An 18,498-nucleotide genomic window follows, 5' to 3' on the forward strand; every position below is an offset into this window, starting at 1 on the left:
CTACCTTGAGCTGCACTATGGGCTAAATTCAGCCTGGTGCGTGCACTTAAAATCTGGACCGAGCTTTTTTTAAAAAAAAAATTGCTCTTGAAGCTCATACTAGTAAAATTTGATATGTGGGAAAATATTAAATACTAGTACCAAAGCACTCTTTTCACATGGTCAACTGGACATTTACTGTTGCACCTCTCGCAGATAGTTCCAGGTACTACTGTGTTGTTTAGACAAGTATATCTATGCCAGAGCTGAGTGAACTGATTTCACCTGGGGCTGTTGTGGTGCAACTGGAATTGGCTTCAGCAACCTGGAACTAGGGAGAGGAATAAAAAAAAACAGCCAGCGTTCCTGCTCCTGATCATTGTCCAGGGACCATTGTTGGATTCTGTGTGCCTGTATAAGAGAGAAACCTGCAGCATGAGCAGCCCACTGAGTTTCACTATCTTGGCTCACACATTTGAGAGGTACCCAAGGGTCTCTGCCACCTGTGGAAGAATTACCCTAAAAAATTTCAGCACCATAAGAGGGGAGAGAACCTTCTCTCCTCCTTTAACATGCTTCTTAAAACGTACCTCTTTGACAAAGCTTTTGACAATAACGCTCCCATAAAGTGGCTTGGGATATTTTACTATGTTAAAAGCACTATATAAATGCAAGCTGTTGCTGTTGTGTCAATGTAATGCTTTAGAATGGAACGTTTGCCCACTATCAATACCCACTGTTGACAAATCAGGTATAGCATGGTTAGATGTCAATGAAAGATGCTCTAACTTTGCAGTTCTGATTTGCAGAGCATCACACTCACTACCTAATTGTTTTCTAAAAGAATTTACAAACTTTGCTTCAATGATAGTTTGCAGCAGAGAATTCCAAATGCTAAATGTCCTCTCCTCACATAGGTTGGTGGTGGGCAAATTATTGGAAAAAAAATCTGAGACATGATATAAATCATCATTGAGAAGGATGGATTAATCAATTATTTGTTAAGAAGTTTGCAGATGATGTGAAAATTGGATGTGTGGTTGATAGTGAGGAAGAAACTATAGTTTGCAGCAAGATATCAATGGACTGATCAGGTGGACAGAAAAGTGGCAAATGGAATTCAATTCAGAAAAATGTGAGGTAATACATTTCGGGAGGACAAACAAGGCAAGGGAATACACTATAAATGCTAGAATTCTGAAAAGTGTAGAGGAACAGCAGGACTGTGGAGTCTGAACTCTGGAGGTAGCAGGACAGGTAGATAAGGTAGTTAAGAATATAGGATAGTTTCTTTTATTGGCCAAGGCCTAGATCATAACAGCAGGGAGGTTATGCTAGAACTGTACAAAACACTAATTAGACTGAAGCTAGAGTACTCTGTACAGTTCTGGTCACTGCATTACAGGAAAGATGTGATCACACTAGAGAGGGTACAGAGGAGATTTACGATGATGATGCGAGGAATGGAGAATTTTAGCTATGAGGAAAGATTGGACAGACTGGGGTTGCTTTCTTTGGAACAAAGGAGACTGAGGAGAGATTTAATTGGTGTAAAATTATGAGGGGTTTAGATAGAGTGGATAGGAAGGACCTATTTCCATTAGCAAAGAGGTCAATAACTGGGGGCATAGATTTAAAGTAATTGGTGGAATAGAAGGGAGTTGAGGATAATTTTATCACCTAGAGGGGTAGTGGGGGTCTGGAACTCACTGCCTGAAAGAGTGGTAGAATTAAAAACCCTCATTGCATTTAAAAAACATTTGGACATGCACTTTGAGGTGCTGTATGCACTGGGCTATGGACCAAGAGCTGAAAGGTGCGATTAGACTGGATAGCTCTTTTTCGGCTGGCATGGTCATGATGGACCAAATGGTCTCCTCTGTGTCAATAATCTTTCTATGTTCTCTGTATGCAAGCTGTTTAATTATCGTTTTACTGGTGAGTTTTTGTCGCCAAGAGTTGTTAAAAATCCTGGTGTAAAACCATTTGGTTGTGAGTTATTAAAATAGAAGGTTATAACTGCAAACAGATTAAAAGCAAACAATGCTGGAAATACACAACCGCAACAGCATCTGTAAACAGAAAAGATATGTTAGTTTTATTGAGCGTTTTCCAATTGTCATTGGAGCAGTGTCCAGTTCTAACTAATAGTCGACCATCTGGTGTTCACATGTCTTTTCTCAACAGATGCTGACGATCAGATCGACTGTGTATTTTTACTTGATTACTTGATTATTTCTTTTTTTTCTGTATCTACTAAAAAAAATGGTTGAATCAAGTTTAGAATGTTTTAGTTTTGCAATGTTCACAGTCTTCTTATGACACACCTCCCTACCGGTTGACATTCAAATATTAAGTGTAATGCCGAGTTGCTGAACAGCATGAGGTCACAGCATGAAACATTCCGAAATTGACAGTTACGATTGGAGTGAGAAGTTCATACAACTGCCTTTTCAGGCAGTACTTTTCTGAAGTTAAAATTGAAACATTATTGAAGTGGGGCGGGACAGACAGAGTCAGCAGCATTAGTACCTGGAGAGTACCTAGTTGCTAACCCAAAATAGAAACCTGTTTCATTCCCGAGTACTTACACCAGTGGCTTTGGTGACTACAGTACCTTAAAGTACTGTAATTACTGAAACCACTGAAGCTTCAAAATGAATGTGTTTCTTTTCTCAGAAGCACTTAGATCCAGACGTTGCTGCTTGTGCTTAAAGACAAATGGAATCGACCTATCGAACGTTTCTGTCATTTTTTTTTTCAGACTTGATTCAAACAGTTTCAGGAACTAACCAAACAAAAAAGTTCTAGCCCTTCCCACAGCATGCTGCTGTAAAAAACAAGCTCTGTTCAAAGTTCCATCCGAACATACAAGAATGTTGGACAGGAAAAGACAGTCCATTTACCCTGTCCCATACAGTCTGATTGCGCTGAGCACATAATTCCCACCACCTCCTCCACCCATCAACAGCTATGTAATCTCCTAGCTGCCCTTTCCACCTCTCGCCTGGAATTTAAAATTCATTTATGCACGAGAAAACCCATGAACAGTTTTGCCCAAACTCATACCTTCGATATCTGCACTGTTACTTTAATACACAAGATTCATCAATGCATGGATAGGTTGTGTGATTAAACTTTTCTCCTAAACCCCTGCGTATATCGAAGAGTGAAATTTGTGGTTTTGCATTTCCATTGTGGAGCCGTGCCCATCTTAAGCACATATCACAATTCTAGGACTCGGTTTACTGAGCATCGTGGGCTCCACACACAAATCGCAACGTTGGAACATGATCTCTGTTAGCTATAAGAAATGCTGGAAATACTCAGCAGGTCTGGCAGCATATGCGGAGAGAGAAGCAGAGTTAACGTTTCAGGTCAGTGACCCTTCTTCAGAACTGGCAAATATTAGAAATGTAAAAGGTTATAAGCAGGTAAAGTGGCGGGGGGTGGGTGCAAGAGATAACAAAGTAGAAGGTGTAGATAGGACAAGGTCACAGAATAGCTGACCAGAACGTCGTGGAGAAAAGGCAATCAATATGTTAACAGTGTGTTGAAAGACAAAACATTAGTACAGATAGGGTGTTAATGGACTGAAAATTGAACAGCCGCAAGTACAAACATGAAAAAAGTGGGTAAGCAAACTGAACAAACTAAGATGAAATAAAATAAAATAAACACAAAAGTAAATATATAAAAAAAAGGAAAAAGAAAAAAAAACTAAAAATAAAAGTAAAATGGGGGGCCCGTCATGCTCTGAAATTATTGAACTCAATGTTCAGTCCGGCAGGCTGTAGTGTGCCTAATCGGTAAATGAGATGCTGTTCCTCCAGCTTGTGTTGAAGCTTACTGGAACACTGCAGCAATCCTAGGACAGAGATGTGAGCATGAGAGTAGGGGGGAGTATTGAAATGGCAGGCAACCGGAAGCTCGGGGTCCTGCGAGCGGGAGCGAGCGAGCCGGCCAGGGAGGGGAAGGAACAAGCGGGCGGGGAGCGAGTGGGCCGGGGGTTGTGACTGAGCGAGCGGGCAGGGGGAAGGAGGAGAGTGCACCCGCCACCAGCAAGGTCTTTCGCTGTGCTCTCCCCGCACCCGCTCTCTACCTGCTCCCCAGACCCCCTCTCCCCCCACCCCTGCTCCCCAGACCCCCTCTCCTCCCACCCCAGACTCCCTCTCCCCGCGTTGTGATGACATCATCTGCGCTTGTGCTAACCAGTCCTGGCACTGTGGAACGCAGCACATGCACAGAAGGTAGGAACCCATGTGCGCAGATTGGTGCAGTCGGATGACGTAAGCTGTCTGCTGCGTTGTCAGTAATCACTTTGTTTCTTATATTTGCCAGTTCTGAAGGGTCACTGACCTGAAACGTTAACTCTGCTTCTCTCTCCACAGATTCTGCCAGACCTGCTGAGTATTTCCAGCATTTCTTATTTTTATTTCAGATTTCCAGCATCCGCAGTATTTTGCTTTTATCTCTTGTTATCTGAGTGGTTTCATAGTGTTGTGAAATTTCTCCTGTTGCTACACATTGGTAACATTGTTAAAACATGTCAGACGGGTTGCCATTAATTGATTTATAATGGCAATCCATTTGTTCTGTTCAGCTCCAAAACATTTTTGGAGACACTTTTTCAGGAGGATTAGTGACCAGAGGAAACCTTTCCCCATACATCTTACCTTAAGAGGACAGTCTGAAAAAAGATGCAAGCCCAGGATAATGAGTTTTCATTTTATTTGTCTGCTGTGTGAGACGAAGGGGCAACGTCAACCGAACCTACAGGAGAAACTGATAAGATTGGGCGTAATGATGGTTTACAGCCCGTCGGATTTTGCTCTCCATTGCAGTCAATTGAAAGTAGCTCTCATGCCTGAGTTACAAGGTCGAAAGGTTCAAGCCTCTCTCCATGACCTGAACTCCAAATCCTAGGCTAACATTTCACTGCACCTTTGAGAGCATTATTGGAAAAACTGAAGCTCCGTTATCTGATGGTAAATATTCCACAATTTTTTAAAGGAACAGCAGTGAATTTTACCCTCACTAACGTTTCTCTCAACGAACATCACCAGATACAGGGAAACTGATCATTCCGTTGCTTTTTTCTGAAATTTTCTTAACGTGCAAAGTCACAACTTTAAAAAAAATTAATTGTAAGGAATATTTTAAGGCGCACTGCAGGTCTAGAGCAGCGCAAGTCTTATTTCTAAATCGTTCCTTTTCAATGGAAACAATGGTGCTACGTCAATACACAAAAAACCCACAGTGGGAGATACTGAATGTCACTAAGAGGAATCTGGTTCAATAGAGTCGGCAAATACAGTCTTTTAAAAATGTTTCATTTTTAGGGGTCTTTTGTTCTGTTAAGAAAGTAATCAATGTTCATTTTATGGCTCTACATTCCCCCATTATCATCAATATGAACTCTTAATTTTCAAAGCACTTGAATAAATTCGGTGTATATGACACACTTGAATTTTCCTATTATAAACAGAACACTCTGACATTATTCTTCAAATGCATATACTTCTGACAAACATATGGAGATGGAGAAAAAAGATCAGAAATATTTAATAAAAGCACATTATTCTGCAATAATATAAAAGGAAAATACTGCAGATGCTGGAAATCTGAAATAAAAACAAAAATGCTGGAAATACTCAGCAGGTCTGGCAGCATCTGTGGAGAGATCTGATTAAGTTCTGATGAAGGTCACTGACCTGAAACCTTAACTCCGCTTCTCTCTCCACATGATTCTGCAATCCTGTTCCCCGGAAATATAATTTTATCCAAAACTGGTTTATTGTAGTCTTGGTTCCTTTCTTTTAGCGTCATGTTCTGTGGATTGCAATTGTCAGCGAACAAGTTTCTATGTGGAGAAACTGTTATATTGAGAAAACAACAGGAAGAACCAATCTACCTTTATTTTGTGATTTTGGCTGAGGGATTAATATTGGCCAGGACACCAAAGGAGAACTCCTCAGTTCTTCTTTGAATATGCCATGGCATTTTAAAAAAGTTTAATGTCCCATCTGAAACACAACATCTCCGACAATGCAGCACTCCCTCAGTACAGCATCAAAGTATCAGTCTAGATTTTGTACTCAAGTTAGATTGTGCTACTGAGGTGAAAAATCAGGCATAAGGGTAGAGCAAAGTGCAAGAATACAGGAGTAATTGGGGATTCAATAGTCTGGGGGACAGACTGACAGCTCTGCTACTACCGATGAGAGTCCACTATGGTATGTTGCCTGCCTAGTTAGTGTCAGAGTAAGAGACATCATGGAGAGGGTGCAGAACATTCTGTAGAGGGGCAAGGGAAAAAGCAAGAAGTCGTGGTCCACCAACAACACAGGGAGAAAGAAGGTTGAGGTCCTGCAGTCAGAGTTTAAGGAGCTAAGAAGTGAAAAAGCAGGACCTCAAGGTAGTAATCTCTGGATTACCCCTGGTGCCACACACTAATAAGAGTAGAAACAGGAGGACATGACAGGCTAGAGACATAGTGCAGAAGGGACATGTTGCACCTGAACAGAGCTGGAACCAATATCCTCACGGGCAGGTTAACTAGTGCTGTGGGGGAGGATTTAAACTCATTTGACAGGGGGTAGTGTTAAAAGTAGAAACATGGGGCAAATAGGACTGGGAGAGACCGTTAATCATACTACAGAACTAGCAGAGACTGGCAAAACATTTGCAGTGAAATTAGTATCTTTATTGCAACAGTACTTCTTTAAATCCCCATCCCAAGTATCATGATCCTCGTGGAAACCACAAGCAAACCAAAAGAATCAAATTCACTGAAAGATCCCAATTTAGGAAATAAAAACCAAATGGACAAGATTTCACTTTTACAAATTTTACTTTAACAGCCAAACCAATATCAACATAAATTAAACATGAACAGTTAAATCATGATTGATATATATATAAAAAAACTACACGTTAATTATCAGATGCAACAAAGGTAGTCCTTATGGGCCACTGAATAGTCTTATCAGCAAAATGGATTGAACAGTTCCACAATACTAGATCAGGATCTTCCTCAGGTAGTTTCTCAAGTCCAGTCCTCCAGAATGCAGATATGATGTCCCGTCGATAGCAAGCAATGCCATCTTCCCTTTAACGGTTCGGTCTTGTGACCTCGTGAACCAGCTCAGCCTTCACACCACCATCCTGGTGGTGTGGCACCGTGGAAACCAATGTCCAGCCCTCAGTCCAGGCTTCTTTAAACAACCACTGCAGAACTTCACAATTCTGAAAGCCTTCTTTTAAAAACCCTCCCAGTTCTTCAGCTGGCTCTAACACTCTGGAGTTTCTTGAAACTGAAACTAAACATTTCCTTGGTAAGAAAACTGTTTTCAATCACAGGACTGTTTGTTTGTCTAACCTGGGTTTGGCTTCCAACCTGGAAACCCCTAGCCCCAAATTAGGGGCATTTTCAAAAAACACAAACTGTACAGCATCACACATGCCATTGCTCTCATGCAATACCCAACTCATTCCTTTCATCCCCCTTGTATCATCCCCATCCAATCCCCCTTTCTCCCCTTCTTCCTATGCTATCCACTCCATGCCTCCCATGCATTCCCTGCCCATGCTACCTGCCCCACATTCCCCCAAGCCATTACCCCTCCCCCCTCAACAAATGGCCATTTGAGAATATGATATTGTGGCAAGAAGACAGACTTGACTCAAAAAGGGGAGGATTGGATGGTTAATATTCCTGGGCACAAGATATTCAGGACAAATAGGGAAGGTACAAAAAAAGAGTGGTAGCAGTTTTGATTAAGAAAAATATTACAGTGCTACAGAGAATGTCTTTGAAGTGTCAAAGACTAGCTGATAGAGTGGTGGATACAGATTCAATAGTAGCCTTCAACAGGGAGGTGGATAAATACTTGAAGGAGAAAAAATTGCAGGGACACGGGGAAAGAGTGGTTCTAACTGGATTGCTCTTGGAAAGAGCCTGCGCAGACTTGATGTGCCGAAATACTTCCTTCTGTGCTTTACTTTTCTATTCTAAAACTGAACAAACACAAGTGACAAACTCCAAACCATTTCATCTTTGCTTCCTGATTCAACTTAAACATTTACTTTCAAACACAACAGTTTTATTTTACTTGCGCTAGTGGTTATCATGCATCATCCTTACATCCTTCCAGTACTAAACCTATTTCCCCCAATTACGGCATTGAGCTGCTGTCTAGACAGTGAAAATCCAGAGAAAGAGAAAGTGACACAATTCACACGTATACAGCGCTGTTTTACTATATAATGGACTCAGTCCATTTCAAACACCAACTACACTTCTACAGATATCTTTATGAAGACTAAGATATGGTGGACTGGGCTTAATATTTCACGATTGTATTGAACAGAAATGCTGGAGAAACAGCTGTCCATCCCCCATCCCCTCAGAGTTTTGAAGAAAATATCATGATTTGTAATTCTAATACATTACAGTTTTTAAAAAAAAGTCACATGATTAATATCTGCTTGCTGGATATAAATGGTGTTGTAGCAGCTTTGAGTGCAGTTTGATAGTCCTGGAATTTAACCTTGGTGCAAACTGGTGCCCTCAGCTTCCCTGCTTGAATCAAGTCACACAACTCGCAGATCATTTCCTGCAACAAGTCTGACAAAATAGAAACACAGCTTTAAAATCAGATATGAAGATTGCAGTCTCCTCTTTTGTTGCATTACACCAAGAAATTGGGGAGAAAAAATGGAGAGTAAAATATTGGAAGGCCACTACTTCACAAAACTGGGAATGCTCAGTTGCCAGCTGCTATGTAGACGAACAGGGATGGAAACCTGCCACAGCAGGCCTCCATTTCTCCCAGATTCATTGCCTTTCCTAAGCAAGTGGACCTCAACCTGTGAACCTCATAGGCACCGGCCCAACAGTTTTAACAGAATGAGACCACCACCACCTACAAGTTCCCCTCCAAGTCATACACCATCCTGACTTGGAACTACATCGCCGTTCCTTCACTGTCGCTGGGTCAAAATCCTGGATCTCCCTTCCTAACAACATTGTGGGTATACCTACCCCAAATGGACTGCAGCGGTTCAAGGAAGCTCACCACCACCTTCGCAAGGGCATTTAGGGATGGGCAATAAATGCTGGCCTGGCCAGCGACGCCCACATCCCTGAATGAATAAAAAAAAAAGGACGGTGCTAGCTCACCAGCCACAATTTTGGTCCAATATACCAATGGGGCACACTGAAATATTGGTGGTGGGACTTGGCCAGGACACTTATCAGGGGGTTGCAGTGGGGGAATAGAGAAACGGCCCTTTGATGTTGGTCCCCGATGATGACGTAATTCCTAATTCTGTTCAGATATTAGTCCTAAAAGCACAGTGCAGTATGTAAAGAAGCATTCTATCTGACAAATTCGAGATTACTGCAACAATTTTAAAAGGCTACACAAGAATGACGTTACACAGATCCAGCTTCCAGTTTCTGATGAATGGTAATTGACCTGAAAGTTTGCCTGAACCGCTGAGTGTTTCCAGCATTTATTGTTTTTATTACACAATTAAGTTACTGATAAACATAAAGTGCAATGGTGTAAATTAAAATACAAAGCACTCATAGAACCAGCATTCCTATTCTTCCACCAAGCAGCATGGAAGTAGGAGCAGAGCATGGACCCTATTGCTTGCAAGTTTTGCTTACCATGTACCCTCTGCTTTCTATAAACCTTTATTGCATGCTACTCTTTACTCCTCAAACATTGAAAATTGGGAGACAGTCAAGGGTCAAACTCTTGACTTACGCTTCAACTAGCAAACAACAGGAAACTGAAACAAGTGGTCTACTCACTTAAGATGATCTGCTGAGGTAGATGTAGGTAGTGGACAATCTGTTTTTCATAGACTTACCAGACTCAGAGGAAACCTTGGCTTGAGGAGTTAATTTAGGCTACTCATGGGAATGGTGGTTTTTTTCCCCCCTCATACTACGGGGTAAACAAAGTCGAAATGAGGAGAGATTAGCTATAAATGTTACTCAATATGTTCGCTTGAAAATGGTAAAATAAACCAATTTGTTGATACATACAGCCACTTTTCACTCAAGTGCCAATCAGTTCTCCTTTTGGACGATTAGACAAATGCGAGCAGAGGCATAAATGAGATCACAGATCCAGCTCAAATAACAAAGGGTGTTCATTGCTACAACCTCCTGACAACTTTATCATACGACTAGACATTGGGCAGTAAAAGGACACTCTTCATTGTAAAGCATACAGGATCTACTTACAGAACCTGAGGGATATCGTGTGCAGATCTGAAATTTGTAACAGGCACAATGACCAGAGGTCCGAAGTTTCAATTTCCAACCTGTGCTGTTGATTGCACTATGAATAAGGCATTTGGCCCATCCTGTCTCTGCCAGCCCTGAAATCAGCCGGGGAGCAACAACTGGGAGCAGTGGGGAATTTACTGACCCTGATTGTTTTCTTTCCCCCATCTCCTTACAATTACAAAATACCAGTTGTATTTTTCCTCTTTCTGAATAATACTCGGGTGCCATAGATCCATATAACATTCTATCAGAATTCAAAGCATCAACCTGCACAAAATCCTTGATACAGATTTCAGCTTCAAAGTTCCACTCACCATGCCCATGGTGTCGTTTCCATTGTGTTACCCAGAATCCACGGATTTTAATATCTTTAAAAATAAGTGCACTCTGGAAAAAAGTAGGAAATGTTAGAAATCCCAACATCAGTATTTTGATCAAACTAAGTACGTTGTCTTGAAAAGATGGTTTAGGATTAATTATTTTGGGCTGGACATAGAAACAATAATTCACCGGACGATCCAGTGGAGTTTTTAAAATATTCGCTCATGGAATGTGAGCATCGCTGGCAAGGCCAGCATTTATTGCCCATCCCTCCCTAATTGTCCTAGAGAAAGTGGTGATTAGCCGCTTTCTTGAACCACTACAGTCAGTATGATATAGTGCTGTTTGGGAGGGAGTTCCAGGATTTTGACCCAGTGATGTTGAAGGAATATAGTTCCACATCAAGATGGGGTGTGGCTTGGAAGGGAACTTGCAGGTGGGTGCTCCCATGCATCTGCTGCCCTTGTTCCTCTGGGTGGTAGAGGTCATAGAGAGATACAGCACTGAAACAGGCCCTTCGGCCCACTGAGTCTGTGCTGACCATCAGCCACCCATTTATACTAATCCTACATTAATCCCATATTCCCAACCTTCCCTCAATTCTTCTACCACCTACCTACACAAGGGGCAATTTACAATGGCCAATTTATCTATCAACCTGCAAGTCTTTGGCTGTGGGAGGAAACCGGAGCACCTGGCGGAAACCCACACAGTCACAGGGAGAACTTGCAAACTCCACACATGCAGTACCCAGAACTGAAGCCGGGTCACTGGAGTTGTGAGGCTGCAGTGCTAACCACTGCGCCACCCCCAGGACGCAGGTTTGGAAGGTGTAGGGCGGGGCCAATAAGACTGAAGTTCCCAAATTTGATTCCCAGTCTGTGCAGAGTTAAGTGTGTCTCAGCTAGGAGGCAATAGTTGGTACATCACATTGGCACCAGTGTCTCAGCTTGGGTTGTGGCAGGGGCCTTTTTGCTGACCACTATTTACTGACCCATGCTGGTGTGTGTAGGGACATCAGGTGTACACAGCATTAGGCTTAGTTAACATGCTGCATAAAAACAGAAAATGCTGGCAATACTCAGCCGGTGTCGGTGGAGAGAGAAACAAGAGTTATTGTTTCAGCTCAATGACCGTTCATCAGAATTAGGGAAAGTTAGAGATGTAATAGGTTTTAAGCAATTAAAAGGTGGGGGGAGAGTGGGAAAAGAACAAAAGGGAAGGTCTACCATAGAGTGGAAGGCAGGAGAGATTAAATGACAAAAGGGTTCATGGTACAAGTTTAAAGGCAGAGGTAATGGGACAAGTAAATAAACAAAAGATGTGTCTAGAAGAGGTGTGAATGGCAGAATCGTGATCAGCTGTCCAAAAGCAAAAAAAAAGAAAAATTGAGAAAAAGCAAAAACAGCAAGGAAAAGGAAACAAAATGGGGGCAGAGGTTACAATCTAAAATTGTTGAATGAATGTTGACTCTGGAAGGTTGTAAAGCGCCTAATCTAAAGATGAGGTGCTGTTTTTGGAACCTCACATTGAGCTTCATTGGAACACGGCAGGAGACTGAGGACAGAAAGGTCAGAGTGTGAGCACAGTGGAGAATTAAAATGACAGGTAACTGGAAGCTTGGAGTCATGCTTGCAGACTGAACTGAGACATTCCACAAAGTGGTCACCCAATCTGCAATTGACCGCCCCTGTGTAGAGGAGACTGCATTGTGAGCAGTGAATATAGTATACTAAATTGAAAGAAGTACAAGTAAATCGTTGTTTCACCTGGAAGGAGTGATTGGGGCCTTGGACGGTCAGAAGGGAGGAAGTAAAAGGGCAGGTGTTGCATCTCCTGCACTTGCATGTAAAGGTGCCTTGTGGAAACATACCTGGAAAAGTCAGTACTTTCAGGAGAGGCGGAAGGAGAACTGGGTGAAAGATACAAATAACAAAATCTGCGGAAATGGATTTTTCCCATGAAACAGAGCTTGCCAGTAACTCACTAAAATTTAGAGACTGTGGAAAATTTCTGGAAGAGTGCTAAGATACATTTCCTAGCACCAAGATTCTTGGTCATGTTTTACATCAACAGTTACCACTGTAAATTGCTTGGTCTAGGTTTACCTAGGTGCTAGTGAGTATAGGAATAGGAAGACAGAGCAGATGAATGCGTGGCTGAGGAGATGGTGCAGGAGGGAGGGCTTTAGTTTCCTGGATCACTGGTTCTGTTTCTGGCAAAGGTGGGACCTGTACAAGTTGGATCGGTTGCACCTGAACCGGAAAGGGACCAACAGCCTTGCTGGGAGGTTTGCTAGTGCTGTTGCAGGGGGGTGGGTTTAAACTAATTTGGCAGGGCGATGGGATACAGAGTGGAGGTACAGTAGGGGGTGATGCACAAATATAGTGCAAAAGGCTTAAAGGGGGCAGAATTCTTAAAATCAATAGAGGAGAGCTTTTTGAGCCAGTACGCAGAAAGTCCTACAAGAGAAGGGGCCTAATCCTAGGGAATGAAGCCAGACAAGTGGTAGAAGTGCAGTGGGGGTGCATTTCGGGGATAGTGACCATAACTCTAAGATTTAAGGTAGTTATGGAAAAGGACAAAGATGGACTGGAAATAAAGGTACTGAATTGGGGGAAGGCCAATTTCAGTATGATAAAACAGAATCTGGCCAAAGTGGACTGGGAGCTACTACTTGTAGGAAAGTCTACATCAGACCAGTGGGAGTTATTCAAAGAGGAAATAGTGAGAGTTCAGAGCCAACATGTACCCATTAATGTGAAGGGTAGGACCAACAAGTCCTGGGAACCCTGGATGTCAAGGTATACAGAGGATTGGATAAGGAAAAAAAAAAAGGTATACGGCAGATTCAGAGCACTGAAAACAGCGGAGGCACTGGAGGAGTATAGAAACTGTAGGGAGGTAAATATAAAGTAATTTGGAGGGCGAAGAGGGGACATGAAAAAACACTGGCAGTCAGGATAAAGGAAAATTCTAAGACGTTTTATAAATATATTAAGGGCAAGAGGATAACCAGGGAAAGAGTGGTGCCCATTAGGGACCAAAGTGGCAATGTGTATGTGGAGCTGGAGGACATAGGTGAGGTTTTAAATGATTATTTTTCATCTGCGTTCACTATGGAGAAGGACGATGTAGGTGTAGAGATCAGGGAGGGGGATTGTCATATACTTGAACATATTAGCATTGATAGGGAAGTGGTAGTTGTTTTAGCGGGCTTAAAAGTGGATAAATCCCCAGACCCAGTTGAGATGTAGCCCAGGCTGTTATGTGAGGCAAGGGAAGAGATAGCAGGGGCTCTGACACAAATTTTCAAATCCTCTCTGGCCACAGGAGATGTACCAGAGGATTGGAGGACAGTGAATGTGGTACCATTATTCAAGAAGGGTAGCAGGGATAAACCAGGTAATTACAGGCCAGTGAGTCTAACATCAGTGGTTGGGAAACTATTGGAAAAAATTCTGAGGGACAGGATTAATCTCCACATGGAGAGGCAGGGATTAATCAGGGATAGTCAGCGTGGCTTTGTCAGGGGGAGATCATGTCTAACTAAAATAAAAGCAAAATACTGCGGATGCTGGAAATCTGAAATAAAAACAAGAAATGCTGGAACCACTCAGCAGGTCTGGCAGCATCTGTGGAAAGAGAAGCAGAGTTAACGTTTCGGGTCAGTGAACCTTCTTCGAAACTGGCAAATATTAGAAATGTCAAAGGTTATAAACAAGTGATGTGGGGGTGGGGCAAGAGATAACAAAGGAGGTGTAGATTGGACAAGGCCACATAGCTGACCAAAAGGTCATGGAGCAAAGGCAAACAATATGTTAATGGTGTGTTGAAAGACAAAGCATTAGTACAGATAGGGTATTAACAGACTGTAGATTGAACAGCAGCAAGTACAAACATGAAAAAAAAAGTGGATAAGCAAACTGAACAAACTAAGATGAAATGAAACAAACAAAAAAAAATTGTAAAAAATGTAAAAAAGAAAAAATAACTAAAAATAAAAGTAAAATGGGGGGCCCGTCATGCTCTGAAATCATTGAACTCAATGTTCAGTCCGGCAGGCTGTAGTGTGCCTAATTGGTAAATGAGATGCTGTTCCTCGAGCTTGCGTTGATGTTCACTGGAACACTGCAGCAATCCCAGGACAGAAATGTGAGCATGAGAGCAGGGGGGAGTGTTGAAATGGCATGCAACTGGAAGCTCAGGGTCCTGCTAACATGTCTAACTAACTTGATTGAATTTTTTGAGGTGGTGACGAGATGTGTAGATGAGGGTAAAGCAGTTGATGTAGTCTACATGGACTTCAGTAAGGCTTTTGATAAGGTCCCGCATGGGAGATTGGTTAAGAAGTTAAGAGCCGATGGGATCCAGGGCAATTTGGCAAATTGGATCTAAAATTGGCTTAGTGGCAGGAGGCAGAGGGTGATGGTTGAGGGCTATTTTTGTGATTGGAAGCCTGTGACCAGTGGTGTAAAACAGGGATCAGTGCTGGGACCCTTGCTGTTTGTAGTATACATTAATGATTTAGACGCGAATATAGGAGGTATGATCAGTAAGTTCGCAGATGACACAAAAATTGGTGGTGTCGTAAATAGTGAGGAGGAAAGCCTTACATTACAGGACGATATACATGGGCTGCTAAGATGGGCAGAGCAGCGGCAAATGGAATTTAATCCTGAAAAGTGTGAGATGAAGAAATTTTGGGAAGACTAACAAGGCAAGGGAATATACAATGGATGGTAGGACTCTAGGAAGTAGAGGGACCTTGCTGTACTTATCCATAGATCACTGAAGGCAGCAGCACCGTAGATAAGGTGCTTAGGAAGGCATATGAGATACATGACTTTATTAGCCGAGGCACAGAATATAAGAGCAGGGAGGTTATGATGGAGCTGTATAAAATGCTAGTTAGGCCACAGCTGGAGTACTGTGTCCAGTTCTGGACACCACACTATAGAAAGGATGTGACTGGCCTGGAGAGGGTGCAGAGGAGATTCACCAGGTTGTTGCCTGAGCTGTGACATTTCAGCTATGAAGAGAGACTGAAAAGGCTGGGGTTGTTTTTCTTAGAGTAGAGAAGGTTGAGGGGGGACATGATTGAGGTATACAAAATTATGAGGGGCATTGATAGGTTAGATTGGAAGAAACTTTATCCCCTAGCGGAGGGGTCAATAACCAGGGGCATAGATTTAAGGTAAAAGACAGGAGGTTTAGAGGGGATTTGAGAAAAAATGTTTTCACTCAGAGGGTGGTTGGAATCTGGAATGCACTGCCTGAAGGGGTGGTAGAGGCAGGAATCCTCACAACATTTAAGTAGTATTTAGACGAGCACTTGAAACGCCATAGCATACAAGGCTACGGGCTGAGTGCTGGAAAATGGGATTAGAATAGGTAGGTGCTTGATAGCTGGCACAGACAGGATGGGCCGAAGGGCCTGTTTCTGTGCTGTATAATTCTATGACTCTATGACCATTCCATTATGCTATGCCAACTTGGATAATGTAACTGCAGACTCTAAGCACTGAGAGGCTTTGTGGAGCAGGTTTCTGAAGTCTCCTAACTCTGCCATCATGCTAAAACAAGCTAATATAGCTCAACTGACTGTAGGCAATACCACAGGCAATTTACTAGAACTGTTAAAAGGATAATTCTTCTAACTTTTTGAAAAGGTCAGCACCTGGATTGTTCAATTTCAAACTTATCAAAACTGTTAGACATGAATCCTCCCTCAAATGCTACTCAGTCTCTGTTGATCAAAGCAATGTTCTTGACATTTCAGACACTGCAAAAGGCAGCAAGAGAGAGAGTGCTGAAATGTTTTTTCCACCGGCTATACGAAACATATTCTGCCTCAATTAAATTCACTTTGAAACAAATGCAGGGAATGTACAATACAATCAAACATCGATATAACTCAATAACTGGAGTGTCTTAAAGCAGAACAATTTTCCAAGAGGCGCAAATGGGTAATGTTGAGTTGTAACCTCTGTAATCTTGAGGTCATCCCAAACTCTGCTGCCCATGTCCTAACTTGCACCGAGTACCATTCATCCATAACCCCTGTGCTCGCTGACCTAACTTGGCTTCCACTTAAGCAATGCCTCGATTTTAAAGTTTTTATCCTCGATTTTAAGTCCTGCCGAGGCCTCATCCCTCCCTAATCTTCCACTGTCCCACAATCTGCCAAAATGTCTGTGTTCCTCCAGTTCTGGTCTCTTGAGCAATCCTGATTTAATCACTCCACTCTCGGCGGTCATTTTTTCATCTGCCTGGACCCTAAGCTCTGGAATTCCTCCCCTAAATATCTCTGACACTCCTCCTCTTTCCCCCTTTATGACTCTCCTTAAAACCTATCTCTTTGACCAACCTTTTGCTCATCTGCTCTAATATCTCATTATGTAGCTTGGTGTCAAATTTTGTTCTATAACACTCCTGGAAAGCACCACGGAACTATATATATTTTTATTTATTTACAGATACAGCACTGAAACAGGCCCTTCGGCCCACCGAGTCTGTGGCGACCAACAACCATCCATTTATACTAATCCTACATTAATCCCATATTCCCTACCACATCCCCACCATTCTCCTACCACCTACCTACACTAGGGGCAATTTACAATGGCCAATTTACCTATCAACCTGCAAGTCTTTTGGATGTGGGAGGAAACTGGAGCACCCAGCGGAAACCCACGCAGACACAGGGAGAACTTGCAAACTCCACACAGGCAGTACCCAGAACTGAACGCGGGTCGCTGGAGCTGTGAGGCTGCGGTGCAAACCACTGCGCCACTGCGTGTCGATATATATAATATATATATATATATACACACACACAAGTTGTCGTCATTATTGTTGTATTAGCTGCACTACACTATCAAATTGTGGAAAGCAAACCTTTGTGTACCTAAATTTACATTATATTTTTAATGTTAGAAAAACGCTTCCCTCTGTTAGCTCTTGTCTAACATTAGATACTCAGTGGAAGAAATGAACAGGAATAGAATACAGGCAAGTAGAAGTCATGTTTCAGCTATGCAAAGCCCTGGTCAGACCACATCTGAAGTACTGCGAACAGCTCTGGGCAGCATACCTTACTAAAGATATACTGGCCTTGGAGGGAGTGCAACATAGGTTTACAAGAATGACACCTGGATTCCAAGGGTTAAATTATGAGGACAGATTACACAAACCCGGGCTGTATTGCCTGGAATTTAGAAAGCTAAGGGGTAATTTGATCAATGTTTTCAAGATATTAAGGGGAACAGATTGGGAGCAACCCATTTCCGCTAGTTGGGGAATCTAAGACTTGAGGACATAGTCAAGAAATTAGGGTCAGACCTTTCAGGAGTGAAATTAGGAAACAATTCTGCATATAAAATATGTAGAAGTTTGGAACTCTTCCACAAATGGCAATTGATGCCAGATTGATTGTTAATTTTAAAACAGAGATTTTTGTTAGCCAAAAGTGTTAGGGATATAGGACAAACACAGGCATCAGAGTTTGGATGCAGATCAGCCATGATCTCATTGAATGGCGAACAGGCTTAAGGGGGGAAATCGCAAACTCCTGTTCCTATGTTCCTGGAAGTCTCTTTTTAAACTTTAATTTTAACTTTTAAACTTTAGCAACTGACTTTACACTACAGGTATACTTGTTGCAGGTGATCTTAAAGGTTGCTACTAAATTCCAAACTAACAAGAATTTCTGGTGCAGTTACACTACTTCTGGGTTACTGCGGTCAAAGCCACTTCACAGTAATGCATAACTTCCAGTTACAACTAAACTCAACATTTCGCTTTGGTTTTAAATGAACAGAAGTAGATAACTAAAGGGTACACTGCACATCTTACTTATTACACATGCCAGTATGCAATCCACTCAG

General features: G+C 42.2%; 1 protein-coding gene across 3 annotated transcripts in view; it reads right to left on the reverse strand.

The window, feature by feature from the left end:
• Positions 1–6,680: 6,680 nt before the first annotated feature.
• mecr (mitochondrial trans-2-enoyl-CoA reductase) overlaps positions 6,681–18,498 on the reverse strand; it is an 84,504-nt gene continuing 72,686 nt past the window's right edge. For 2 of the 3 annotated variants that reach the window (XM_068011604.1, XM_068011602.1), the window contains exons 9-10: positions 10,603–10,675; positions 6,681–8,608 (exon numbers count right to left, since the gene is read on the reverse strand). In XM_068011604.1, coding sequence (XP_067867705.1) covers positions 8,451–8,608; positions 10,603–10,675 — 231 coding nt within the window. In that variant the 3' untranslated portion in view covers positions 6,681–8,450. The remainder of the gene's footprint in view (positions 8,609–10,602; positions 10,676–18,498) is intronic. The other variant, XM_068011603.1, reaches the window with a different exon arrangement.

This window comes from Heterodontus francisci, chromosome 31 (genome assembly GCF_036365525.1).
Source record: "Heterodontus francisci isolate sHetFra1 chromosome 31, sHetFra1.hap1, whole genome shotgun sequence".
NCBI classification, from domain to species: Eukaryota; Metazoa; Chordata; class Chondrichthyes; order Heterodontiformes; family Heterodontidae; genus Heterodontus; species Heterodontus francisci.